At 43.2% G+C, this 26,529-nt stretch overlaps 2 protein-coding genes and 1 pseudogene across 4 annotated transcripts in view; 2 read left to right on the plus strand and 1 right to left on the minus strand.

Moving 5' to 3' along the window:
* The window catches only part of LOC124016174, a 22,167-nt pseudogene extending 7,028 nt beyond the window's left edge, over positions 1 to 15,139 (plus strand). The window contains exons 8-37 of the transcript XR_006835314.1: positions 415 to 579; positions 841 to 1,002; positions 1,635 to 1,776; positions 2,167 to 2,366; positions 2,517 to 2,570; positions 3,351 to 3,478; positions 3,742 to 3,925; positions 4,224 to 4,241; positions 4,896 to 5,070; positions 7,082 to 7,203; positions 7,795 to 7,982; positions 8,244 to 8,370; positions 8,537 to 8,712; positions 8,872 to 8,986; positions 9,243 to 9,402; positions 9,495 to 9,601; positions 9,702 to 9,746; positions 9,864 to 10,000; positions 10,325 to 10,469; positions 10,735 to 10,794; positions 11,147 to 11,214; positions 11,501 to 11,614; positions 11,838 to 11,925; positions 12,050 to 12,088; positions 12,778 to 12,883; positions 13,128 to 13,291; positions 13,453 to 13,489; positions 13,713 to 13,735; positions 13,818 to 13,873; positions 14,063 to 15,139. The product of XR_006835314.1 is annotated as a myomesin-2-like (transcript). The remainder of the gene's footprint in view (positions 1 to 414; positions 580 to 840; positions 1,003 to 1,634; positions 1,777 to 2,166; positions 2,367 to 2,516; positions 2,571 to 3,350; positions 3,479 to 3,741; positions 3,926 to 4,223; positions 4,242 to 4,895; positions 5,071 to 7,081; positions 7,204 to 7,794; positions 7,983 to 8,243; positions 8,371 to 8,536; positions 8,713 to 8,871; positions 8,987 to 9,242; positions 9,403 to 9,494; positions 9,602 to 9,701; positions 9,747 to 9,863; positions 10,001 to 10,324; positions 10,470 to 10,734; positions 10,795 to 11,146; positions 11,215 to 11,500; positions 11,615 to 11,837; positions 11,926 to 12,049; positions 12,089 to 12,777; positions 12,884 to 13,127; positions 13,292 to 13,452; positions 13,490 to 13,712; positions 13,736 to 13,817; positions 13,874 to 14,062) is intronic.
* A 204-nt stretch (positions 15,140 to 15,343) lies between these two features.
* On the plus strand, positions 15,344 to 22,381 carry LOC124016175 (protein FAM83B-like). 2 transcript variants are annotated; one of them, XM_046331712.1, is made up of 5 exons: positions 15,344 to 15,700; positions 16,090 to 16,569; positions 17,608 to 17,772; positions 19,044 to 19,168; positions 19,394 to 22,381. In XM_046331712.1, the coding sequence occupies exons 2-5, from the start codon at positions 16,117 to 16,119 to the stop codon at positions 21,558 to 21,560; spliced, it is 2,910 nt and encodes a 969-aa protein (XP_046187668.1). In that variant the 5' UTR covers positions 15,344 to 15,700; positions 16,090 to 16,116; the 3' UTR covers positions 21,561 to 22,381. The 2 variants fall into 2 exon arrangements, with proteins under 2 accessions (XP_046187668.1, XP_046187667.1); XM_046331711.1 differs by having other exon boundaries at positions 15,345 to 15,700; positions 16,063 to 16,569.
* LOC124016176 (lengsin-like) lies at positions 22,292 to 25,453 on the minus strand. Its single transcript, XM_046331713.1, has 4 exons — positions 25,238 to 25,453; positions 24,111 to 24,858; positions 23,807 to 23,970; positions 22,292 to 23,642 (listed from the first exon to the last, which is right to left on the minus strand). Exons 1-4 carry the CDS (start codon positions 25,280 to 25,282, stop codon positions 22,428 to 22,430), a joined length of 2,172 nt encoding a protein of 723 aa, XP_046187669.1. The 5' UTR covers positions 25,283 to 25,453; the 3' UTR covers positions 22,292 to 22,427.
* Between the last annotated feature and the right edge of the window lie 1,076 nt (positions 25,454 to 26,529).

Below are 26,529 nucleotides of genomic sequence, written 5' to 3' on the forward strand. Positions count from 1 at the left end.
AGATCAGAGTCCACAAATAACAGTCTCTATCTAAGTGGCCTGATAAGCACTGGAAACTATTGTGAGTGTGACTTTGTGTTGTTCTGGCCCTGAGACAGTCAACGAATGGAAACAAGGGGCGACTTATATTCAACACACACTGAAGGACCTTACAATGTCACAATACAACACACTTTTACGAACACATCAACCATGATAATATTGGATTGTGCTAAACTGGTTTGTTTACATGTCATAATGACATTTCTTCATCCACAAGCTGCATAATACTATCTGTATGTATTATATACTGATATAGGTATATGTTGTTTAAGTGTTTGGTTAACACAGATCATAGCAAGCACTATAGGGCATTATTGGTATACTTGAGATGTACTAATATATTAGCATGTGTTGTCCTTGTCTTCTCCTCAGTGCCCCACCTGACTGTGATCCACCACAGTAAGCTGGAGATCACCATGCTGGATAGGTTTGGAGTGTCGTTCGGAACAGAGGGAGGTTCCATTAGTCTGGTGTGTACCATGGTGGTGGTCCCTGATCTGCCCAACGTACCACCATTGGCCCAGTGGTACAGAGATGGTGAGCGAGTGAACATTACTCAATGGTACACCATCACAAACAGCACCACACAGGAAAGCCATAACAGTACATTGTGTAGAAAGCACAGTGCATCTTAATTCACAGCACATGTCCGTACAGCGCAGCCCAGCATATTACAGTATGACATAGAATGAAGCAACAGTTTTTGAAAACATTCTACCATCATGTTCTTACGGTCAACTCTCAACAACAACCAACTACTCGATAAAGTGTTGTTATTCCGTCTCTGTTGTTGATCAGATAAACTACTGAAGGCTGGGAAGTTGGCTGAGATTAAGGTTGGTGGGGGCGCTGCCACTTTGACTTTGCCCCTCCTGGCCAAGGATGATGAGGGTCTGTACACCCTCCGCATGTGGACGAAGGACGGCACCACCGAGCACAGCGCCTACCTCTTTGTGAAAGGTAAAGTCATATGGTCTTATAATTAAATGATATTATAATTTGACAATAAAGCAGCAAACACCGTTAGAAATCTATCTAGAACCTAAAAGGGTTCTTCTGCTGTCCCCATAGGAGAACCCTTTGAAGAGTCCTTTTTGGTTGCAGGTAGAACCATATTGGTTCCATGTAGAACCCTTTTGGGTTCCATGTAGATGGGTTCCATGTAGAGCCCTTTGTACAGAGGGTTCTACATGAAACCCCAAAGGGTTCTACCTGGATCCAAAAACGGTTCTCTAATGTGGAAGAACCCTTTTGGAAGCCTTTTTTCTAAGAGTGTAGAAACAACATATTTATATTTGAGAAATATGATTTAATGTTATACATTAGAAAGGAAAGAATGTTTAGTATAATTATATAAATTAGAAACAATACCAGGTTTGAGGTTTGTTGTTAATTTAGGGATAAATGACACAGTTCCAACGGGCCCTTTAAACTTCAGGCCTGACTCAACACAAATATATGGTCTAGGCATTTTACATAATCCCATACATATTTGCATGTGATAACCCAAGTGATTTATACAGTGTTGCCGCTTTGTCTCCTTATTCTCTACAGTCCCACCTTGCTTCCTTGTTCTCTTCCTTATTCCCCAGATGCTGCTCCCTCTGTGGCTGGAGCACCTGGTGCACCAATCAGCGTCAAGGCGTTTGACATCAACTCGGACTACGTCCTGGTTGCCTGGAAACCCCCCAACACCACCAACGAGGCTGCCATCACCGGATACTTTGTGGACAAGTCAGTTTTAGTCATTTAGAACCTTACGTTAGACTCTCTCATACAGAATCTCCAACAATAGTCAATAAAAGCAGATTTGATTGTAGTTGTTAGAAGATGTAGAAGACATAAAGGATGGCCATTGAAGAGTGTAAGACAGTGGAGTGATTGTGAGAAACTTCACGGTCACATGATGTTTCAGATCTAATCTGGTAGAGCAATTGATTTTGTGAAGCTACCGGATCTCACAGAGCACAAAGTGACGAAGGCACGCGAATTAGATTTCTAGAGAAATGACTGATGGAACTACAAACATCTGCAGTATCATTGTTGATGTCCATTCAGACCAAGCACTTCCACACGTCAATACATTCGATGGTTTATGATGTAATTCCTCCTCCTCCTGTACAGACGTGAGTCTGGTAGTGCTACCTGGTCCCAGTGTAACGACGCCTCAGTGCGGATCTGTAAGTACCCCGTGCACGGCCTGAGCGTGGGTCACGCCTACCACTTCCGGGTCAGGGCTGTCAACAGTGCCGGGATCAGCAGACCGTCCCGCGAGTCTGACAAGGTGACTGCCCTGGACCCAGCTGAGCGAGAGAGACTGCAAGGTACATAACCACACACAGACTCATGATGTCTACTTGAGAGTGCATACTCAAAGGACATCTTTTGTATTTATGTTTTTGGGTGAAATATCAGACAGCAGATGTACCTTTGTGTCACACGTGACCTTTCTGGTTTGTCCTCTGTTGAAACAGTGATTAAACTGGATGGGAAACATGAAGTAGTGATTAAAGAGGATGACCTGGAAGGTAGAGTATGCCAACAATGGTAACGGACAAAAATATTGTGTTGAGTCTGTTCTATTCCTCTCGTCTATTAAACAAAAACACTGGGTAACAAATTAATCTTCCACTCAGCGTTGAAATCAACATATCCACAACATTTCCCTAACTGACCGATATCCATCAAAGCAGATACCTGTTGAATATATCGTATCGGCAAAAGCCCTTACAATATACAATACTATACACATGAATGCATGTACACATAAATACTTGTGTTCTCAGTACCTTAAAAGAGAAGTTGAAGGATTTCTCTCCTAATGGTCTCGTCCTTATTAATCCATAAACCCTGGCGCTTCATGCTCACCTTCTGCTTTTAGATTGGACTTTGGCATTGCCATCGTAACAACTCTTAATGATAGTAGTCATAATAATATCAAAACTTCATAAGAAGAATGAATAAAAACAACTTTTCTAAGCAACTTCATTGACACCACTGGACTAACGGTGAGACGAGCACCATAACAAATAGGCAACTAACCAGCCAGCTCTTTAAACTTAGATTTAACATGGGTAGATTCTAATTTATATCCTTCATTTTTTCGTATCCAAACGTCATCCTTCGCGTTGTATAACCTTTCACCCATCATCTAACTCTTGACGCAAACATTGTAACTAAAACGATCTAAACTAACCCCAAATGTAATTCCATAATACTAAATGAACCCCAAATGTACTTTAAAGTTAGAACTAATCAAATAATAAGTGTTATGAAGTATTGTTCAATGCCATCCAATCCCAACATAGGTTATGTTACATTGCCGGGGGAGCCTACAGATGTGCATGCCTCAGAGATATTCAAATCATATATCGTGCTGAGCTGGAAACCTCCCAGCCCTCGTGGACGGGCACCACTGTGGTACATCATTGAGAAGGTGTGTGGCTGCTCCTTTCCCCATCCCATCTACAGCATGTAGATCTCTCAGTACAGTCTACTGTAGTAGATTAGACAGCCCATTTCATCTTTTCACAACTTTCAATCTGTCTAAAGTGCAGTAATATTTTTTGCAAAATGGCAGAAATAACAGCTGGCAGGTATGTTGCTAAAGGCATTTTTTTCGAATGAGATTAGTGATTCAATGATGTTGTAGAAGGCTTTTACCTCTCATTTGCCTTCCCCGTCCCAAATATCCACTAGTCCGTGTCAGGCACTGGGGCTTGGCAGAGGATCAACACAGCAGTGAAACTGCAGTCCCCTCGCTACCCCGTTTTCGATTTGGAAGCCGGGAAAAAGTACCAGTTCCGTGTGCATTCTGAGAACTTGTACGGGGCCAGCGAGGCCTCTAAGCCTACAGATCCCATCGAAAAGGTGGATGAGCATGGTAAGAGTGGGGTTTAGCACACACACACACACACACACACACACACACACACACACACACACACACACACACACACACACACACACACACACACACACACACACACACACACACACACACACACACACACACACACACACACACACACACACACACACACACACACACACACACACAGACGGGTACACACATAAAATGTATAAAATGCATATGATACATGCATTAACAAACAGTGACAGTGAAGGAATCCTTCCAATTCTACTTTGACAAATGAGACTCTGTTTAACATATGTTTCAGGTAGTGAGCGGCCTGTTGGTATGTACAATATAAAGCCCAACGTTTATCCCTTACTTGAAACACACTGAGATTTATGTAGTGTGACTATCACACTCCTGTAATGTCACAGTCACAAATCGGTCTTTCACCCCTGATCGTATTTTGGAGAAACTAACTACCAATGATGATGGGCATGATTAAGTCACATCAAATCCTACAGTATCCTCACCCTAACGTCACAATCCCAAAATACGTTTCGTCCCCACAATATCCATGATTGATAATGGTACACTCTTGTCTGACACGAACTCCCGTCATGAAAGATGCATGACATCATGTATCACAACCGAAAATAATGTCATCCCTTGCTGAGGGTATGTTTTGTGGAATATAGTCCACAGGTTTACAGGATGGTTATTGTGTCCATTGTTCTTTATGTCTGTATCTCCTCATAACATTGCACCTTGCAACATTGATATCCCGCCACATCAGGTATGTAAATGCATAATGAGAAATGCTTTCTTTTTCCCGTCTTAAATGGTGTTTATAAATGATGACAATCATTTATTTGAAGATTTATAATGAAGATGCATGTTTTTCTCATTCCTAACCCCTTTACTCTGTTACTGTGTAGAAATGATACATCAATTCAATATCTCCAGTCCCCAACATGCATGTGTTTTGCCTGTGTAGGTGTTCCCTCCGCTCCTGGTCAGGTGGTTGCCACCAGGAACACCAAGTCCTCTGTGTTTGTGCAGTGGGACCCCCCCAAACACCCCAACCACCTCATTGGGTACTACATAGATGCCTCTTTGGTGGGATCCAAGGCCTGGGCCCCATGCAACCACAAGCCCTACAAGCACACCAGGTAGTCATTTAAACAGAGATGTTTGTCTAATAGTTATCAATTCAAGCTATGGCAGTGATTTAATATTAGATATGTTATTAAAGGAGATGGGACAGTGAATGTAGTGTGACAGGCCTCTGGCTTGAGAATAATACAGAAATCAAATCTTTGCAAACGAGACACTGATTTGGCAAAATCCTGACACCTACAGTTGCTTCAGAAAGTATTCAGACCCCTCGACTTTTTCCACATTCTGTTACGTTACAGCCTTATTCTAAAATGGGTTAAATAAAAACAAATCCTCAGCAATCTACACACAATACCCCATAATGACAAAGCAAAAACAGGTTTTTAGAAATTTTAGCAAATGTATTAAAATCGTATTTACATAAGTATTCAGACCGTTTTGCTATCAGACTGGAAGTTTAAATCAAATCAAATGTATTTATATAGCCCTTCGTACATCAGCTGATATCTCAAAGTGCTGTACAGAAACCCAGCCTAAAACCCCAAACAGCAAGCAATCCAAGTGTAGAAGCACGGTGGCTAGGAAAAACTCCCTAGAAAGGCCAAAACCTAGGAAGAAACCTAGAGAGGAACCAGGCTATGAGGGGTGGCCAGTCCTCTTCTGGCTGTGCCGGGTGGAGATTATAACAGAACATGGCCAAGATGTTCAAATGTTCATAAATGACCAGCATGGTAAAATAATAATAATCACAGTAGTTGTCGAGGGTGCAACAGGTCAGCACCTCAGGAGTAAATGTCAGACGGCTTTTCATAGCCGATCATTGAGAGTATCTCTACCGCTCCTGCTGTCTCTAGAGAGTTGAAAACAGCAGGTCTGGGACAGGTAGCATGTCCGGTGAACAAGTCAGAGTTCCATAGCCACAGGCAGAACAGTTGAAACTGGAGCAGCAGCACGGACAGATGGACTGGGGACAGTAAGGAGTCACCATGCCAGGTAGTCCTGAGGCATGGTCCTAGAGCTCAGGTCCTCCAAGAGAAAGAAAGAAAAAATTAGAGAGAGCATACTTAAATTCACACAGGACACCGGATAAGACAGGAGAAATACTCCAGATATAACAGACTGACCCTAGCCCTCCGACAATTGAGCTCAGGTCCATCCTGTTTCCATTGATCATCCTTGAGATGTTTCTACAACTTGATTGGAGTCCACCTGTGGTAAATTCACTTGTTTGGACATGATTTGGAAAAGGCACACAACTATCTATGAAAGGTTCCACAGTTGACAGTGCATGTCACCGCAAAAACCAAGCCATGAGGTTAAAGAAATTGTCTGTAGAGCTATGAGACAGAATTGTGTCGAGGCACAGATCGGGGGAAGTGTACCAGAACATTTCTGCAGCATTGAAGATCCCCAGAAGACAGTGCCCTCCATCATTCTTAAATGGAAGAAGTTTGGAACCACCAAGACTCTTCCTAAAGCTGGCCAAACTGAGCAATCGGGCGAGAAGGGCCTTGGTCAGGGAGGTGACCAAGAACCAGATGGCTAGGAGGCCAGCATCCCAGTGTCGCCTCTTACCTGTTGACGTTGAGGCTGGTGTTTTGCGGGTACTATTTAATGAAGCTGCCAGTTGAGGACTTGTGAGGAGTCTTTTTCTCAAACTAGACACTAATGTAGTTGTCCTTTTGCTCAGTTGTGCCCCGGGGCCTCCCACTCCTATTTCTATTCTGATTAGAGCCAGTTTGCGCTGTTCTGTGTAGGGAGTAGTACACAGCGTTGTACAAGATCTTCAGTTTCTTGGCAATTTCTCTCATGGAATAGCCTTCATTTAGAAAAAGTCCTTTGTTTCTGGCCATTTTGAGCCTGTAATCGAACCCACAAATGCTGATGCTCCAGATACTCAAGTAGTCTAAAGGCCAAAGAATGTGCTTTTCTTTCAAAAACAAGGACATTTCTAAGTGACCCCAAACTTTTGATCGATTGTGTATATTGTCCAGGTCTTAGAGTCAGCAATTCTACCTTAAATTCAAGACGTATAGATGATCATGTTTAATTTCCCTGTTTTAGGTTTGTGGTCCATGGACTGACCCCGGGGGATACCTATGTGTTCCGTGTCCAGGCTGTCAACATCTATGGCCTCAGTGATGAGTCCCAGGAGTCTACTCCTATTGCTGTGGAGCCCGCCCTCAGTGAGTATCAATAGAATATTGCCATATGAGAAATGCAGAATAGCCATCAGTTAATACAATATTTAAAAAGTGAATACAATTTTTACACCAACAGTTGTCACATACAGTAACCTTAACTAGACCCCCAAAGAGCAAGCTCTATTGCCTTACTATCAATACTTGACTTTGACTATTTTCCTTTGTCCAATGCCTAATATATGAAGGATTTTATTATTTCATCTAGAGAGGTGAGTGGAGTATGGTATGTATTGAGTTGTTCTGTTATCTAGGGGTGTTTTTAATGCACAGTGTTGCTCCTGAACAGGTTCACCACCAGACTTATTCACTGTCCCTTCCCCCAACTTTTAATGTATCTGTGCTCTGAACTCTTGTCAGAGTATCACAGTATTATCGTGTGTTTCCTTTCAAATCACCCACCATACTGTACATGCAGTTTAACCACTATATATATCACTGTATAACAAAAAACCCTCACGCAACTGTATGACAAATCCCATATTTAAAAAGAAAATCAGTTTGAAATGAAAAAACGGGTCAATTTTACATGATGGAAAGTAATCCTGAATTTACCTGTGTGATTCTGTGCCACAGCGACTCCCAGTGCACCTCATGGCATCACCATGCTGAGTTGTGACGGAGCCTCCATGATCATTGCCTGGAAGAGCCCCAAGCACTGCGGTGGCTCCAAGATCAACGCCTACTATGTCGACAAGCGTGATGCAGACACCCTGGCCTGGAAGGAGGTCAACTCTGCCCCTACCAAGACCAAGACCTACATGGTACGTCACGTGGTATCAGAAGTGGCATCTGATTAGGATAAATAGGTTTGCTTCTTCATACATAATGGTTTAATAACTGCGGTGTTGATAGTGTGAATGGTATGTACTCTTCCCTCTGCATCCAAATGACAGATTAGAGCTGTAATAAAACGTTGCCGTTCAAAACCAAGAGCAAATATGTAGCTACTTGTAGCAACACTGTTGAAAATATTGGATATGTTTGGGTCCCTGACGCAATATTGTCTGTCCCCTTCTCTTCAGATCGACGGTCTGACGGAGGGAACCTTCTACGAGTTTAAGGTCCAGGCTGGGAACCTGGCAGGTGTGGGCGTGCCCTCTGCTCCCAGCACACCTCTGAAGTGTGAGGCCTGGACTTCCGCAGTACCTGGTAAAGTAACCATCTTATCATGAGTATTTTTTTAAATCATTAGTATTGTGGTACTGTATAATATCCCTGTTACTTATTTAATTTGAAATTAAGTTATTTTCATTTGAATGTTCCAGCTATGGGCAGTGAGATTGTGCAAGGTTACTGTTTGACCTTTGACCTTTAGGTCCAGCCTATGACCTGGCCCTCAGAGAGGTCAGAGGTGACTCCCTGGTCCTCCTGTGGAAGGCCCCTGTCTACACCGGCGCCAGTGGCGTCACTGGATACATCGTGGAGATGGCCAAGAAGGGCCACCACTACCACCCCCTGAATGAAGAGGCTATTGGCCACTGTTACCTGCAGGTAAACAAGCAGCTACAGCATGTAGACCTGCAGACATGATGATTCACATCATCTCTGCAGCGTTTGTATATTGAATCTTAACTTGTAATATGTGTGCGTAAAACTACAAACGAACGATGTAATGTTTAATGGATGTGATGATTCGTTGGCGCTGTATAGGTGACTGGTCTGGAGGCAGGAGCAGAGTATACGTTCAAAGTGAAGGCTGTCAACGCTGAGGGAGTAGGAAAGGCCTCCCAGGCATCTGAGCCAGTGGTGGCCAAGGCTCTGCCAGGTAATAACACTTATATGACAGCTATATGACAACTGTATGACATTTACTGTGTGACAACTTCAGTCTGATATAGCCTGTTAGATTTGTGTTTGAACGGTTTTGGTATAGGAACATATGACACACACACATCCATTGGTTTTGAGCAGTATTTTCATTAGCTTTTGGTTTGAACAGTTTTGCTGATGCATATTATGTACATTTCCTCTCCACCACTCAGCAATAAAGGTTATTATTTTGTTTGTTTTCATGTGTTAAGGCACCCAGGAGATCCAGTGTGGAGTGGATGAGGACACTGGTGATATTTTCCTGTCATTCGAGGCCTGTGAGATTTCTGAGACCTCCAACTTTGCTTGGTCTAAGAACTACAAAGAAATCAGTGACTGTCCAAGAGTTGCCATAGAAACTAAGGGCAAACAGTAAGTGGTTTTTTTGTTGTCTTTATTGACCATACAACCATACAAAATATTTTTGTCAACATAATTTGTCTCGATATTTTTCTTTTTTCCAGCTCTAAGCTGACTTTCATCAACCCAGACGTGAGTGATTTGGGTGCCTTCTCTGTGGTTGTGACTGACACTGATGGAGTTTCTGCCAGCCACACCGTGACAGAGGATGGTAGGTTTGGATACGCCCCTAGACTCAGATTTAAGAATATAGATATGTTTCTTGTCAAAGTTTATACCGATATTCTTCATTCTTGAATTTTATCTTGCAGCCCTGAACACCATGCTGGAACTCAGCTACAACATCAGACATCCAAGTGAGTATTATCTTTCTATCTTTGTCAGGGGTGAAGCATCACATAGGAATCGTCTCACAATACCACAACAAACATCCCTTGAGAATTGATCATTTCTTTGTTTGTTTCTTCGTCCAGTTGTCCCATTGAAGCACCAACTGAACTATGAGATTCTAGAGAAGGGCCACGTGCGTTTCTGGCTGCAGTGCCTCAAGATGTCACCCGCCGTCACCTATAGGTTCATTGTCAACGACAAGGAGGTCACCAGCAGTGATGTAGGTGCCAAACCGACAACCTCAAACATTGCTTTTTAATCAAGGATAAGGAAGCTGTGCTATATGGCACAGTTAACAAAGCAACAGAAAAAAAACATTCAAAAATGCATGTAAACATGATGCCTTTTCCTGTACTCTGAATTTCACTGATGAATATAATTCAATAGTGTTTTATTAATCCCACCGGGGGCAATTATGCAGTGTGAATATACATAACAAATAACATGAGACAATAATCACATGAAACATATAAACAGTGAAACATAAAGGTATTAGGAAACATGCCTGATGTAATGATGGTATGTGTTTTTGTATGTGCCACAGAGCCACAAGATCAGCCATGATGTGAACACCGGGGTGATCCAGATGACTGTGGATCACTTCTCCAAGGCCAGCGAGGCCACCTACACCGTCCAGATCCACGATGGCAGAGCCAAGAACCAGAGCTCTCTGGTCCTGGTGAGAGACGGTGAGAGGGGATTTAATATACAGTACAGTCAGACCTGGGTTCAATGATGATTTCAAATACTTTATCTGGGCTTGATTCAGTTTCCTGGCGCAATAGAACCAATAGAATAAGTCAATAAAAACCACAAACTCTGCCCATCTTGCAATCCAGGTAAACTAAAGCAAACACTAAAATGATTTGATAAATTTGACTTCTTAATATGGTGCTAGAGTGTAAGAGGTTGGGTATTAGGTGAAGTACTGACATTGTTGTGTTCTATTCTCAGTGTTCAAGGCTGTATTGAAGAAGGCTGAGTTCCAGAGGTCAGAGCACATCAGGAAACAAGGTATTCTATTCTAGTACACAGATGAATGATGGCACATATTTGATCGATTTAGTATGAAAGTTTATGTGTAATTTGTCAACAAGAAAGTGAAGACTTTGTTGTCTTGATATCATACATTAGTAATCAGCTGGTCTGTTAGTTTGATTTTCAACATTTCAGACTGCGCTGTAGATAACGCTTGTACTGGTCCCGCGTGGTTCAGTTGGTAGAGAAGGGTGCTTGCAACGCCAGGGTTGTTGGTTTGATTCCTACGCGGGACCCGTATGAAAATTGTGTGCTAAATTACGGAAATGTACAAATGTACTGTATATTGTGATAATTGTTTTGATGTAATATTTCTTATCATGTTTAGGTCCCCACTTTGCTGAGTACCTTTCCTACCATGTGGATGACGACTGTACTGTTCTGCTCGTCTGCAAGGTAACAAACACGTTTTCTAGGACCTGTTATTGTGGTTACATATATCAATTTACTTCAGGTTGAAACTGTGTACACATTTGTAATCATTGGGGCTTTGCAGTGTACCCATTAAATTGTTGGGAGCATATATACTTTTTGGGACTTTGTTGGGATATAGTTTACTCTCTGTTAGTCAGCACCTCTACAAACATGTTTGGGTGTGCTTCAGCTCATGCTTTTCTACTAGGCTCTGCAGTGATTTAAAAGTTGCAGGACAGATTGTATTCTGTATGTGTTTTTGTCTCAGGTTGCCAATGTGAAGAAAGAGACTGTGTTCCACTGGTTCAAGGATGAGGAGGAGATTATTCTGGCGACCCCTCCTAACGTGATGTCTGGATCCGTTGCACTCCCCATCTCCTTGGTAACTACTGCTGTGAACCTTGAAAGCAATGACTGCAGAAGGAATACAACTGCTCAAGGGAACTCTGTTTTTTGCAGACATTTTCTTAAATGAATATTGACCCTATTTTTCAATTTCCCACAGTATCGTGATCTCGGAACAAAAAACGATACTATCTAAAATATTGCAAGATTTTTCTGAATTGATCATATAATCTCAGTAAATAGTACCTTTATTTTTTCAGTTCTCCAGGAAAGACCAGGGCCATTACGAAGCTAAACTCAGTGATGACAGAGGGAAAGACACTTCTGTCTTTGACATTTCTGGCCAAGGTAAACTCCTGCTCCAGGATCTCCACTATCTATAATCTGATTATTGATACAATATAATTTCCTTTATCAGGACATATTGAAAATTAATTCCTCTTTCTAAAAATATTATGTTTTTGATTTGCAGTATTTGATGATATTATCAACGCCATTGCCCACATTGCTGGTAAGTACTTTGTATCAAAACACCTGCTTTGAAAAATATTGATGTTCTCCTTAGCGTTGGTGTGGTTGTGAAGGCACTTCGTGTTGGTTGGATTGGGAAGATACTTAGTGTTGGTGTGGTTGTGAAGATACTTAGTGTTGGTGTGGTTGTGAAGGTACTTAGTGTTGGTGTGGTTGTGAAACTACTTAGTGTTGGTGTGGTTGTGAAGATACTTAGTGTTGGTGTGGTTGTGAAACTACTTAGTGTTGGTGTGGTTGTGAAACTACTTAGTGTTGGTGTGGTTGTGAAGATACTTAGTGTTGGTGTGGTTGTGAAGATACTTAGTGTTGGTGTGGTTGTGAAACTACTTAATGTTGGTGTGGTTGTGAAACTACTTAGTGTTGGTGTGGTTGTGAAGATACTTAGTGTTGGTGTGGTTGTGAAACTACTTAGTGTTGGTGTGGTTGTGAAACTACTTAGTGTTGGTGTGGTTGTGAAACTACTTAGTGTTGGTGTGGTTGTGAAACTACTTAGTGTTGGTGTGGTTGTGAAACTACTTAGTGTTGGTGTGGTTGTGAAACTACTTAGTGTTGGTGTGGTTGTGAAACTACTTAGTGTTGGTGTGGTTGTGAAACTACTTAGTGTTGGTGTGGTTGTGAAACTACTTAGTGTTGGTGTGGTTGTGTCTCTGCCTCTCCTTTTCATCTCAGGGTCTTCTGCCTCTGAGCTGGTGCTTCAGTGTACCCCAGAAGGCATCAGGCTCCAGTGCTACATGAAGTACTACACAGAGGAGATCAGGACTGCCTGGTTGCACAAGTACGCACATCTCATCTGCATCACACTCAGCAAGGCCAGTTACACAGTATGCAGCCATTTTGGAGATGAGATTTGAAGGCATACTGTAACCTACGCCAATCAATGGATGTTTCTAGATACTCATTTTATTGATTTAAGTTTAGACTGTAGGGTAGATTTGTCTGTTGGTCTTACCTCAACGTAAAGTATCCATCCTTTAAATATCACTGTGGAAAGACGAATAAACCTGACCATGTCCGTTTAGGGATAGCAAGATCTCGTCGTCTGAGAAGATGAGGATCGCCGGCACAGCTGAGATGGCCTGGATGCAGATCAGGGAGCCATCAGAGAAGGAGAAGGGACACTACTCCATCCAGATTATGGATGCCACCAAGTCCCACACTCGCACATTCGACCTCTCCGGACAAGGTTAGCATTGCGAGAGAAATAATCCCAGCGGGTAAAACGATGTTACAATGTTGAAATCATGTCATTACATCCAGAAGTTTTGACCACTAGGATTGTTTTAAATTGCACTCAGCTTGTCTTTTGTAGACAATGTCTTATCATGTCAATTTGTCTTTTTGTAGCATATACCGATGCCTATGAGGAGTACCTGAGACTCAAGTAAGATACTTATTTCTGTGCTTTTCTTCTTATGGTTTTTAGTTCAAAGTTTTTAACGTTTTTTTTTTGTGCAAAATGCAACACATAAAATAACAATCAAAGAATGAAAAGTTCCACAGGTTTTATAAGGCATGAATTTGTCCTCATCGTATACACACTGCCAAATGTTTTGGTAATACACCAAGTCCTTGATTTATAACAATGTCGTTATTTTATCTTTCAGGGCTGCAGCCTTCGCTGAGAAGAGTGAGTAGACTATATTTACACAATACATATTATCCTAGTGATTACGTGACAACAAGCACTAATTGACTGTTCTAATCCTCAGACCGTGGTAGAGTGGTTGGTGGTCTGCCAGATGTGGTCACCATTATGGAGCAGAAGGTGGGATATACTATGCACTCTGAACAAACTTTATATCATGATGACATATGCTTGTATAAGATTGTGATTGTATTGAAAATACGTGGTCTCTTGTAGAGAATTGCGTGCATATTCAAGATATCTTTCTCTCTGACCTCTATCTCTCTGACTTCTGACCTCTCCTCTCCACCTCCCTCTGTCCACCTTTAGACCCTGAGCCTGACCTGCACAGTCTGGGGTGACCCTAGTCCAGAGGTCACCTGGTTCAAGAATGAAAATGAGGTAGTCTCCACTGAGCACGCCAAGATAACGCTTGAGGCCAATAAGTTCGCCAGCCTCACCATCACCGCCGTCACGCCGGAGGACTCCGGCAAGTACAGCATCAATGTACGGAACAAATATGGCGGGGAGTTCGTGGAGATCACCGTGAGCGTCTACAAGCACGGCGAGAGCCCCCCCGAGCCCAAAATGGGAGGGAGAGGAGCAACACCTGCACCCCTGGCCTCCAAGACCCCTGCCCAAACCCCTACCCCTGCTCAAACCCCCACCCCCAGACTCCCACCCCATCCCTTAAGTCCCCCACCCCTTCCCTAAGGTCCCCCACCCCAACCGCCAAATCCCCAACCCCCCTAGGCATGTTAAGTCGCCCAGCCCTGCCAGATCTCTCAAGTCACCAACCCCCCCTAGAAAGTAACCAGGAATATTGATGCCTGAGAAGGCTTGACTTGGCTTTCTGCTACTGATTTATAGCATGAGTTGAGTGAAACCCGAAGCTGTTACATGAAGGTGTCCATTTTAGGTGTCATATGTCATATAGCTTGGTCACTGAGCTTTAACATGCAAGAAATGTTTGAAAAAATAAATGAACAGAGTAGATGTTAATCATAAGTGTTAATCATTTTTAAAAAGCTGCACCTTCCACTATACTGTACTATATAATGGAATGTCGGAAGACCTGGGATCAGCCTGCCTAAAGTGCCTGGTGGGCAGGGTTTGTGCCAGGTGGTGCCAAGGGGGTGGAATTTTCCATTGCAACAGGCAAGCTCAATCAAGCACAGCTAAAGTATTTTGAAGTGAATTCAAATGGTATTTGAGCCCAGGTCTGAATGTCTGTGTCCATTTCTCTGTGGATGGTGAATAGATGTCAGAGAGTGCAGACGGAAAGACACACAGCCAGTGCCGTCCGCACTGCAGTCGCTATGCCAGAGAAGTTACGTTTGTCTGCACCATATTGTGTCCCCCCCCCCCCTTTGCTTTGTGTTAGAAATAAACCTCATTTATCACCTCTGTTGTCTTTTCCTGTCATTCTTTCTTTTTATTTCCCTCACTTGTCTCCTCTCACCTCCCAATTGTCTTTCTTTTAAGGAAGAACCTTTTTAGTCATTAGCCAATAGCGTTAGACGATACTGACGTCTGTATGGCACAATATCCTTTTGACATTCTCCTCCAATATGTATTAAGAACATGTTGTACCTTAATACAAATGTACACTCCACAGAAGAGGTCACCTTTGGAGTAACAACTCTACCTATAAAGAAAACTACTGTGTTTCCTTTCACCCAAACAAGATACTACTAGCCTGACTTCTTCCAAACCTCTGAAAGGAGAGGGAGGGACTGACTCTCAAGTGATGTGTTTCGTCAAGGCGGTAAATGGGGTGAAAGACTGCAGCAGGTTTGATCTGCAGCATCATCGACTGCTCACTTTTGAACTTCAGTCATACGACAGCGGTGCCGGTCAGGGTTGACTTGCTGGATGCGATTCACAATGTTCGACTTGCTGGACAATTTAACACATTCAATGGGATTTTAAAAGCAGAAAGAGCTGGTTATCATTGCTGACCATGAAGTAAGTCTAGTTTGTTCACATTATGACATTCAGTTGAGTGCAAGGCCTCTTTTTCTGTCTCTCTCCCCTGAAATGTTCAGGAAGATTTGAAAAGATCCTTTGTGGTGTACTGTCTGTACTTGAATTTCCACACAGGTGGAGTGTATTTTCTACAAATGTACTGACTGAAGAATGTCTACACAAATATGCTAAAAGCAAACAGTTATTGGAAGTTTCACATGTGCTAGTTTGTGAGTCGACTGTTTCACTTAAATGGGTTTGGCCTTAGGTTGTGGCATTACACATAGTGAAGATGAAAATAGCACAAGTCACAATTTATTCAGTTCTGTCATAACACATGATATATTGTATATATTTTTAAGGTAATAACCCCATTCTACATAAATCAGAGATCCTCTCAGGGGGAGATCATACAAATGGAATCCAAGCTCTCCTGTCTGTTGTCCTTCAAAGAAGACATGATTCCAGTGGAATACATCCAGCCACACTACAAGGAGTCCTACCGGCTTGCCATCTTTGCTCTGGTCAGTGGGGGTAGAGATGCCTACCAGGAGTACCTCAAAGCCGAACAACTCAGTGACTTTCTCTCTGAAGAGGAGGTCATCTTCATTTTGGACAATGCAGAGTTGCCAGTCCCGGAGGATGAAGATTATGAAGCAGGGAAACGTAAAAGTGAAGAAAATGTCATAGCTCCCTCGACTTACTTCCCCACTGAGTCAGATGAGGAGGTTCCTGACCTTGACCTCGGCTGGCCAGAGTTCACCAATGAGAACGTGGAGACAAACATCAGCCTGCTTTTCCACCCTCCCAGACACAACACACCGACCATCAAAGAGACGATACGTAAACAAATCCAAGACGCAAGACAGGTAACGAGGCACAATAATATAATTTCCCATCAATCATTTTGCAGTGTCTGGTATTTACTGTTATGGTTTGTACAAATTCACATTCCCGGGTTTGAATTGTCTTTCTCACAGAGTAGCATTTCCCACAGCTGCACATGTTGAGCTTTTTTTTAATGTTCAGTTAAATGTCTGTGGCATATCAACTGCCTAAGCCTGTCTCAACCGGTTTCAAGGTAGGCCTACTGAAATGTTAGCTTCCCACGTCATGGCTGCTTGCCAGACTTATTGTGCTCTGAAAGGTTTCCACTTATCATCCTTACAATTGGATATGTAATTCCAGAAGGTTAAAAAAAGGGTGTGTGCGGATAACAAAAGTCATTGTTACTTCTCAAAACAGCACATACTGTGCTGTACAGACAGTGCACTTTTGAATACCGCAATTACTCAATGTTGGCGAAGCTACTCTGAAAATATAGTTTACCGAGCTACCAATTACTTCACACTGGAAGAAGTTAAGCTACACTGAAGCACTCCTTAAGAAAAATATGGTTTACTTATCTAAAGTTACTTTGAAAAAGTAGTTCACTACTTTGTGAAAAAGGGATCATATATAAATCTGAAATGTCATTGACGCCAAATTGCAAGAACAGATTGCTCTGAAGTCAGATGTGTAATTTAGCTTATTAAACACAAAAAGTGAGAATAGGACAGGGCTGATGCAGAAAAAGAAATGAAATTCTTGCCTACTTCACCCATGTTTTATTTTTAGAAAAAAAGTAGTGTCTAGTTCCACACCACTACATTGCAAAACAAGCAATTAACTACTGAAAATGTTTGAATTTAGTTCAACTACCACCAAGCTACTGAAAAACTGCAATTAAATGACCAGTTGAACTACATGTAGTTCACACCTCTCCAACACAGCAATTGCTACACAGAAAAAGACATGAGGCACCGTTTCAGATTTGGTGACCAAGTTCTGAGACTTCTACTTTCAATAAACCTCTGCTGTTCCCACAACTGATAATGAAGCGTATTCTTCTTTTCTTTCTATTCTAGGTTATTGCTATAGCGATGGATGTCTTCACTGACGTTGATATTTTGACGGAGATTGTCAATGCGACTACTAGGGGAGTGATGGTCTACATACTTCTTGATAACTTCCAATTCAAAAGCTTTCTGAATATGGCTAAGAGCGCAGGTGTCCAAATCCAAGAGCTCAAGGTAAGGAATTGTATTTGAAATACTTCGCCAAAATGTAAATGAACTATAACAAAACCTTCTGCTTCGTCCAATGAAATACCACAATTTTTCTACACATAATTTGTGTATCCCATTACACTGTGTGTATAAAAAAATAGGAAGACCTTCCTAATATTGAGTTGCACACCCTTTTGCCCTCAATTAGTCAGGGCATGGACTCTACAAGGTGTCGAAAGCGTACCACAGGGATGTTGGCCCATGTTGACTCGCATGCCTCCCACAGTTAAAGTCAAGATGACTGGATGTCCTTTGGGCAGTGGACAATTATTGATACGTATGGGAAGTGGTTGAGCTCAAAAAATCCAGCAGCATTGCAGTTCTTGACACACTTAAACCAGTACGCCTGGCAACTACTACCATACCCTTTTCAAATGCACTTAAGTAGTTTGCCTTGCCTGTTCATCCTCTGAATGGCACACATACAGTACAAAATCAATGTCTCAATTGTCCCAAAGCTTTAAAATCCTTCTTTAACCTGTCTCCTCTCCTTCAATCTACACTGATTGAAGTGGATTTAACAAGTGACATCAATAAGGGATCATGGCCTTCACCCAGATTCATCTTGTCAGTCTATGTCATGGCGTTCCTAATGTTTTCTACACTCAGCGTATATTCACAAAGGAACTGTAAGAGCTTAAAGTCCTGATTAAATTGTATTTATCTGATTTATTTAACCTTTATTTTATCAGGGCGTCATACTGAGACCAAGGTCTCTTTCAATGCATAGCAGGAGTTTGTCAGTGGCCTGACCTTTTAACTATTGGCAGGAGTCTTCGCACATTAGCAATGACATTTGCTCCACACCCTTGGTGGAAATGCAGTAGTCATTTCCCCTGAAGCATCATCAGTGTATTAACATGCTGGATGTCATCAGCGGGTTTATTTCATGGCGTTTATGGTGCAGTGCCAGGCTTGTTCCTGTTGCAAAGTGTCTTTACCCTTTGTCTCAAATGGATAGATCGAGAACTTGTTTTTGAGCAAAAACAACATTTCCCGATGAAGGATGAAATGTGTTTGCTATCTCGCTGTAACGCTTAATCATTCCAAACCAAATTTCTGTGTGTGTGTGTGTGTGTGTGTGTGTGTGTGTGTGTGTGTGTGTGTGTGTGTGTGTGTGTGTGTGTGTGTGTGTGTGTGTGTGTGTGTGTGTGTGTGTGTGTGTGTGTGTGTGTGTGTGTGTGTGTGTGTGTGTGTGTGTGTGTGTGTGCGAAAAATTCTTCTGTCTTGTTCAGAACCTGCGAGTTCGGACAGTGAAAGGACAGCAGTACATGTGTCGATCTGGAGCAAAGTTCCATGGATCTTTGGAGCAGAGGTTTCTTTTGGTGGACTGCAAAACAGTGTTGTACGGCACATATAGGTATGTCTAACCTAGTACAACCAACTCTGTCCACTCTATTGCATTTCAAACATAAATCTGTTCACAAACTCTTCCTTATTCTTGTAACAGTATGTTAAATATAGTATTATACATTACATAGCATACTAACATTTTCTAAAGTATTCATGGAGTTTTATATAAAACTAACCGGATGACTGCATTTATTTATTATAATACCTTTCTTTTGATCTCCCTTTTCTCCAGCTTCATGTGGTCCTTTGAGAAGATCAACCTCAGCATGGTCCTGGTGGTCACAGGGCAGCTGGTGGGCTCCTACGACGAGGAGTTCCGACGTCTGTTCGCCCGATCCACTCTTCCCGCCACTCTCTCTCAGGAGAGAGACTCCCTGAAAGAGCCGGCTACGTCCACATACGACCCTTATTCTGGTCGGCACTTCGGGAGCAGACTCTCGCTTGACCAGATTCACATGCGATCCCGCGGGAAACAGCTTGGCTTGATGAGCTCTACCGGTCAACAGAAGGACGATCGATACAACAATGGACAGATGGTCAAAAGAGGACTGAGCTTTCAGGACAGACTGAATCAAGCTCACTGCACCGATATGGTGAAACTTGTGAGGGGACACAGCTACGCCGGAGAGCTGCCGCAGAGAGGGAATTCCACAACTCACTTGAGGAATGTAAGAGATGAAGCTGGCGGCGCTCACGGTGCCCCTGAGAGAGGCAGATGCAGCGAGGATCTACTGTTACCAGGCAGGATTAATCATTACACGCAGAAGAGGTACGGCATTGACCAACAGCATCTACTCCCTTACAGCAGTGAGAACTCTCTTAACAGGTGGAAAATCGACTCGTACCTCAATAACAGTGATGTGACCCTAGGGGAGCCAGTTGATAATCTGCATCTGCCTGACAGCACTCAGAACCCAAACACATCATCCCGGATGAGAACATCAGTCCTCTTCAACAGCCGTCTGGCAGAGCAGTCTGAAACTCCCAACTATATGTCTGAGCACTCTGTGACATCTCCACAAGGCAGTCTATGGATGCTATCTCCACAGGGCAGTCTAGGAGTGACATCTCCACAGGGCAGTCTAGGTGGCCTAAGCAGCTTCCAAACCCAACTGACCCCTGCTAGATTGAGGGAGAGTCAGACGAGACTGGAAGAGATCAGACGGAAAAGGCTCAGTTTACATGAGTATGAGGAACCTGTCAGCAACTTAAGGCCAGGGCAGAGCCAGGATTCTCTCCGGCTGTCTATTTTCTCTACTCTGGAAAGAGCTAAAGGAAGGTCGTCAGAGAGAGGCCTGGATAAAAGGCACAGTGCGGCAGAGCTTGCAGGCAGCTCAGAACACAGTTCTATTCAAGGACCTTCCAGCCACAGAGAGGAACTCAACCCAGGAGGTCAACAGGAAGAGGAAAACAGAGTTGAAGACCAAAAATGTAAACTAACCAACTTTAGTGATGCGCAAAAGTCTGTCTCACAATACGATATCACGACCAAGACAGAGAGGAATCCTCTTGATGACTGGCAAGAGCCTCTCTCCAGGACGATGTCGGCAGCCCAACTGGGAATACAACTAAAGGAACCTTTGCTCAAGCCCTCCAACTTCAGACCAGTTGGACTTAATGTGGAGAGCTCTAAAGCACTAACATCTTTGATTGGAATACCAGAGGAGAAGGAGGGCCCCACCAGGAAGAGTCATGGCTCCGCTGACCAGCTGGCCAACAGCTCTGACTTGGTGCTCTCCGCAGACAAAGAGGAAACATGCCAAAGTGCGAATCCATTGAAACCCAGAACTTCAGTGGAATCAATAATGAATATAGTGCATGCCAATGTTTCAGTGGAGAAAATGGTGGAGAAAACGTCACACAAAGAAGAAGGAGCAGAACTCCAAAGGCAGAATTCATTCAGATCCACAATTCAAAGGATAGGTTCAGTAAGATCAAAGCATTTAGTGCAGGCTGACATTTCCGCAGAGCAGAGAACCATCTCAGATCCTCCTGGAAAACCGTCAGCTGTGCGACTTACTACATCACCCAAAGGTCATTCTCCAAGCCCGTCCAGGTCATCACACATTGCAGCTGACACTGAAACCGAAAAGGAAAAACTATATAATTCTCCCAGCCCAGCAGGTAAATCCTCATCTCCTGGGTTAACGACTAGCTGGGTTAGAAGGAGCTTTAGAAAGAAATGTGTACCGGACCAGGACTCCCTGAGCTCCACAAACACTGTGGAGAGTCAAGCATCAATTCATTCAGACACCGGGCGGAAACGAGCGTATAGCCGGTTTGAGAGTTTTGTTTCATTTGACAATAAGCCTTCTTCTGTTAAACCGACAACAGCTACTACGAACCGATATGACTCAGACAAACACGGGAGTTTGTTTGTGAGACATCCCCCCTGTTAGTTCCATGCACCGCTATCAGACTGAAACTACTCCCAATGAAAATAAGCTTGGTCGATTCATACAACGGGTGGGGAATCTCATCAGCAAGAAGTGAATGTGTCAATGTTGTCTACGATCAAGGCAATAACAGCACTGTTCTATGACAGGGTTTGTATTGTAAATTAGACTGTTAAGTCTTAAGGGAATTTGCATGTATTTTTTTTGCACTGGTTATGGGATACATTTTATTGTACAAATTGTTATATGTTGGAATGTTCTAATATGGCAATTGTGCTAATTCTGATAAAGCAATATCATTTTTATGCCTTACTTGTGAAATGGTCAGTTAGATTTTCCCTTAGTTGTCAATTGAATACCCCAAATGTGAGTATATTACTGTCCTTTGTTTTGAGTTCATAGTAGACATTTCGTTTTAAAAAAGTGCATACATGCATATGAAAATAATTGCTTCAATATAAGGTACCCTGTGTTGTGTGTTCGGCTATACATGTAAAATAAGTTTCAATGTCAGTATTCAGTGTGAAGTGGGCAGTTTCCTTTCAAACGTTTTCCCATGGCACTGTAATAGGTTGAGAATATTATTTATGTTTGCGTACCATACTGACAGCTATCTACTGTAAGGCATCATAATTCAAGACCCAAAACCCCATATGTTTCCTACTCTCTTTTTAAAGAAATCTGATTAAATGTGATCATTCATTTTCAATTCATTTGGGCCCTGCACACAGATGTTGATATTTCAATCATGTTTTTATTGTTTTCTGTCAAATATGGAATAAAAAAAGATATATGTTGAAAGAAAGCATTGTGTGAATTCGATCAATCCATTTGTTTAACAGGAATCCGACTGTACAACATTGAGTACTTCTATATGAAATATTCCAGACATTTGTTCCTCTCTGCATCCAATTCTTCAGTCTCAATCTCAAATTGCTTCAGAGCAATAAAATACTGCACAAATGGTTCTCCCAGCGCTCCGCGAATCACATGGTCTTCGCTCAAAGCCACCAGAGCGTCTTCCAGCTTCACAGGGATGGAAAACTGCTGTTTCCCCAGCTGGGTGTGGGTGGAGGCCCTGGTCAGACCCGTCTCAGCCGCCAGGTTGCGTTTGATACCGTCCAGTCCTGCCGCCACGGTGGCCGCCAGCACCACGTATGGGTTAGCCATGGCCGAGCCCAGCTTGTTGTCGATATGCATCTCCCGCCCGCCATGGCATTTTACATTGAAGGCGCTGCTGTTGTCGTTGTAGCCGTAGGTGGCGTAGAGCACGTTGTGCTTGGGGTCTTTAACCTTCTTGGCGATGTGACTGCGGCAGCTCAGCCCAGGGGAGAGCAGGCAGCTCAGGGCGGCCGAGTGGCTCAGGAGCCCCGCAAGCCACTTCCTGCCAATCTCCGACAGCTCCCCTCCGCCGTGGTCCCCGGTATGGAAGAGACTACGGCGGCCGTTGGCGTCCCAGAGAGAGTGGGAAAGCACCCCGGCATTGTACAGGCTGTCGTCGGTGAAGAAGCTGGCGATGTAGCTGTGTTTCCTCGCCATCTCTTTGATGCCGGTACGGAACGTGAAGGCGGTGTCGGCGGCCGCGATGCCAAACTCCGGCCTCAGGTTGATCTCCATCTGGCCGGGCACCATGGCTGAGGCCAAACTGTCCACGTCGGCTCCCATGCAGTACATCCCATTCACCAGCTGCTGGAAGAAGGGCAGGTCGTGGTTGCTGGCCAGGGTGGTGGCAGGGAACAGCATGGTCTTGGGGGCCACCCTGTCGGGCGCTCCCAGGACACAGCACTCGTATGTGAAGGAGGAGTACAGGGAGAAACCCATGCTCTGGAGCTGCCCCATCAGCTGCTTGGCAATGAGGCGGGGTGCGGTGCGCAGGGGGCTGCCGGTTATCATGCAGGGGTCACAGATGACCCGGGCCGTCTGCTCAGCCCAGGGCAGCACCCTGAAGGTCGACAGGTCTGGGATAAGCAGCACGTCGCTGCTGAAGTTGGCAGGGTTTTTGGCGTGGTCCACCTCACAGCTCTTAGGGCTCAGGGTCAGCTCTAGGTAGCTTCTTGGCATCGGCACCCCGTACATTGCTTTTTCCTGTAAAGATTTAAAATAAATGTACATCATGGGATTTTTCCTATAGGCAAGCATAACCATTGAGCAACCATTTAAACAAATAGCATTATAACATTGTGGGTTGTCTCAATACACTATAGCTAGTATGTTTCAGGATGTTTGTGTACTGTGTGTGAGATGATTACATGAAAGAAGCGGACTGGCACTGTCTTAGACCTGGACACCCCATGGAGATCCGTGGCCTCGAAGCGGACAAAGTTGATATTCTCCCGGACAATCTGCTGCTTGATGTGCTCCATGGCTGAGAAGCTCTGAGTCCCAGACTTATCCATGTTGTCTTTACTGTTATCTATGAGAACAAGAGCCAAAAGCAACTATCATGTCTGTAAAAAAAGATGTTCGCCCGAGATGGAACTACTGTATTAGCTACAAGTTGATAAAAAATGTAATAAAAGCTTTTTGATAAAACTAATCCCAAACCAGACTGACCTGTTTGTGAGTTCCAGGTCTCTCCACAGTTGGCACTACTGTTCTCGAACGTGGACGACCGAACTCCGGATTGCCTGTTTGCTCCAGTCACATCTGACGAGTCCATCCCGGAGCCAAGCTGGAGGGAGCTGCTGTCCCTGGACCTGGTGGACACCCTCCTGGAAGCATCAGAGTGGGGCTTGAAAGTGGTGAAGGAGGACTGGGACTCCGGACGTCCATCTCCTCTGTTGGACCCATGCAGGTTGGTCCCATGCAGGTTGGTCCCATGCAGGTTGGTCCCATGCAGGTTGGTCCCATGCAGGTAGGTGTAAGGGGCTGGGCTTCCAGGACGCCTCCCCTCCTCCTTCCCCCGGGCACCAAGCATGGAACTATCCTTCAGGATACTCTTCAACTCATCCATGGTCTGTCGGGAGACCCCCACCTCGCTGTTGGACGCCCTTTGGCTGTAGGTGCAACCCTCTCTGGACCACTCCACCCTGGAGGGAGGGCCCTCATCCTGCCTGGGCCGGTCCCTCTCTTGAGAACCAGAGGGCCTGTGGGAGTGGGTAGAGGGGCTGATAGAGATGATGGTGGGGTTGTTTTCTGAGGGTCTGGGGCTGCTCACGTAGTCGGAGTGGTGGACTATGGACGGCCCCCCTCTGTCCCAGTCCACTGGGACCACGTGTTTCCCACTCACCTTCACTCCCTTTTTCTTGCCCAGGCTCATTCCACTGCCATCTACCTGGTCTCTGAGCTTACTTGAGCCCTCCTGGAAACACCACCCAACCACCAAAAATATACAGTATTTGAAGTACTTTTTAAAATATAGTTATTATATAGTTATTAATAAACATATATATTTATTAATATATATATATATATTCATAAATATATATACACATTTTAATATTTACAACAAATAGATTACAATGAAATGAACCATGCATTTGTTACACCATATTAAAACAAAAGGAATGGAAAGGAACACTTTTTTTTACCATTTTCTTTTTCAATAGTGATGTTCTTTAAGATTATTCAATTCAGTTACCATTCATGAGCAAAACAACAACAACAATGTTGTGTCCAAATTCAAAACACCATACTGGGATTTACAGGTCTAAAAAATATAAAAGAGCTAGAGATGTTACCTCGAGAACGAGATCCTCTGAGTCATGTATTCCTTTCATACTCATTTGTGAGTTTTGACCTGAGATTTGAGTGCCTTCATTTGAAACCAGAGCTATGCTCGCACATTTCCTTTATGGACAATTGGCACAATGGTGATGGATTGGAAAATTCTCTCACCACACCCATGAGCACTCCTGTTGGACACTGGTATCCACTGACAACTGGTGGAGACTGAAACACGTCTGCTTTCACCCCAGTGGCTATTAACATCGACAATTCAATATCCCTCTTTGTGTCAATGCAAAGGGAGGTGGAGACAAAAACACACAGCTCAGCTATTTTGTTTGTGCCTCCAATCATGACACTCAGGCAGTTTCTAGAAAGATGCATTTTGTTCAAAAGTACTTTTTCTAGAATAATGAGAAACATTAACATATTTATCAGGCATCTATAATTGATGTTGTAACTCTAACTTTTTGCTGATATTAACTATTTGATGGTAAAGAATTAGGCTACTGGCTGTATTAAATAAAACTAGATTTGATATGGCTTCACAAAACCTTTATATCAAGACTGGGACCAAATATGTTCTCTTTTCTATAATAATTTCTATAGTGAGATTAATTTATATTTAGATTAACTTGCGCAACATTGGCATAGGACCTAGATTGAATTTAGTGCTCATCCAGGACACTGTATCAACTTGATAACATCTTAATGACAATGTTATTAAGAACAACTATACTACTATTATTATATCCAAAAATACTTTTCACTGAAATACCTAATAAGATAAATGTTTTAGTAATATAGACCGCAGTACAGCATAGCCTAGCTATAGCCTACTTATAAATACCTACAAAATAGTGCATTTTACCTGCTAAGATGTGTGCATCATGATGTTTACAATTCCGGTTACTCAACTTTTGAAAGAATAGCCTATTTGTTGCCACATAGGCCTAACAGGGCCTAAATTATGGTTGTCAATAGCTTCTATGAGAAGGACGCTATTCCAGCCCGAAAATCGGATGTGAGCATTCCTGCATCTGCAGGAAGCCCTCTTTATACTTCTATTAGTCAGTTTTTAAACTATAGTCTCAGTCGGTATTCAAGTAATAATAAGGAATTCCCCTCGACCACGCTCACAAATTGAGATAAACCAACATTATGTCCTATTGACACCCATTGTAAAAGAGCCAACACCCCCCCCCCCAAAAAAAATGCACTGTCATGTTAACAAGCAACATGTCCCAAAAACAGGTCATGTCAAAGTAAAATGGACAATATGGAATGGACAATGTGTTGTCCTGGA

Source organism: Oncorhynchus gorbuscha, linkage group LG26 (assembly GCF_021184085.1).
Source record: "Oncorhynchus gorbuscha isolate QuinsamMale2020 ecotype Even-year linkage group LG26, OgorEven_v1.0, whole genome shotgun sequence".
Lineage (NCBI taxonomy): Eukaryota > Metazoa > Chordata > Actinopteri > Salmoniformes > Salmonidae > Oncorhynchus > Oncorhynchus gorbuscha.

Excerpts from the sequence above, each read along its gene's own strand:
- LOC124016176 (XM_046331713.1), bottom strand. The coding sequence starts at position 25,282 with ATGAGTATGAAAGGAATACATGACTCAGAGGATCTCGTTCTCGAG. Across the intron at positions 24,859-25,237 it reads CAGAGGATCTCGTTCTCGAG|GAGGGCTCAAGTAAGCTCAG; the intron begins GTAACATCTCTA and ends TGGTGTTTCCAG. Across the intron at positions 23,643-23,806 it reads TGCCAGTCCGCTTCTTTCAT|GAAAAAGCAATGTACGGGGT; the intron begins GTAATCATCTCA and ends AAATCTTTACAG.
- LOC124016175 (XM_046331712.1), top strand. The coding sequence starts at position 16,117 with ATGGAATCCAAGCTCTCCTGTCTGTTGTCCTTCAAAGAAGACATGATT. Across the intron at positions 16,570-17,607 it reads AAATCCAAGACGCAAGACAG|GTTATTGCTATAGCGATGGA; the intron begins GTAACGAGGCAC and ends TTTCTATTCTAG. Across the intron at positions 17,773-19,043 it reads TCCAAATCCAAGAGCTCAAG|AACCTGCGAGTTCGGACAGT; the intron begins GTAAGGAATTGT and ends TGTCTTGTTCAG.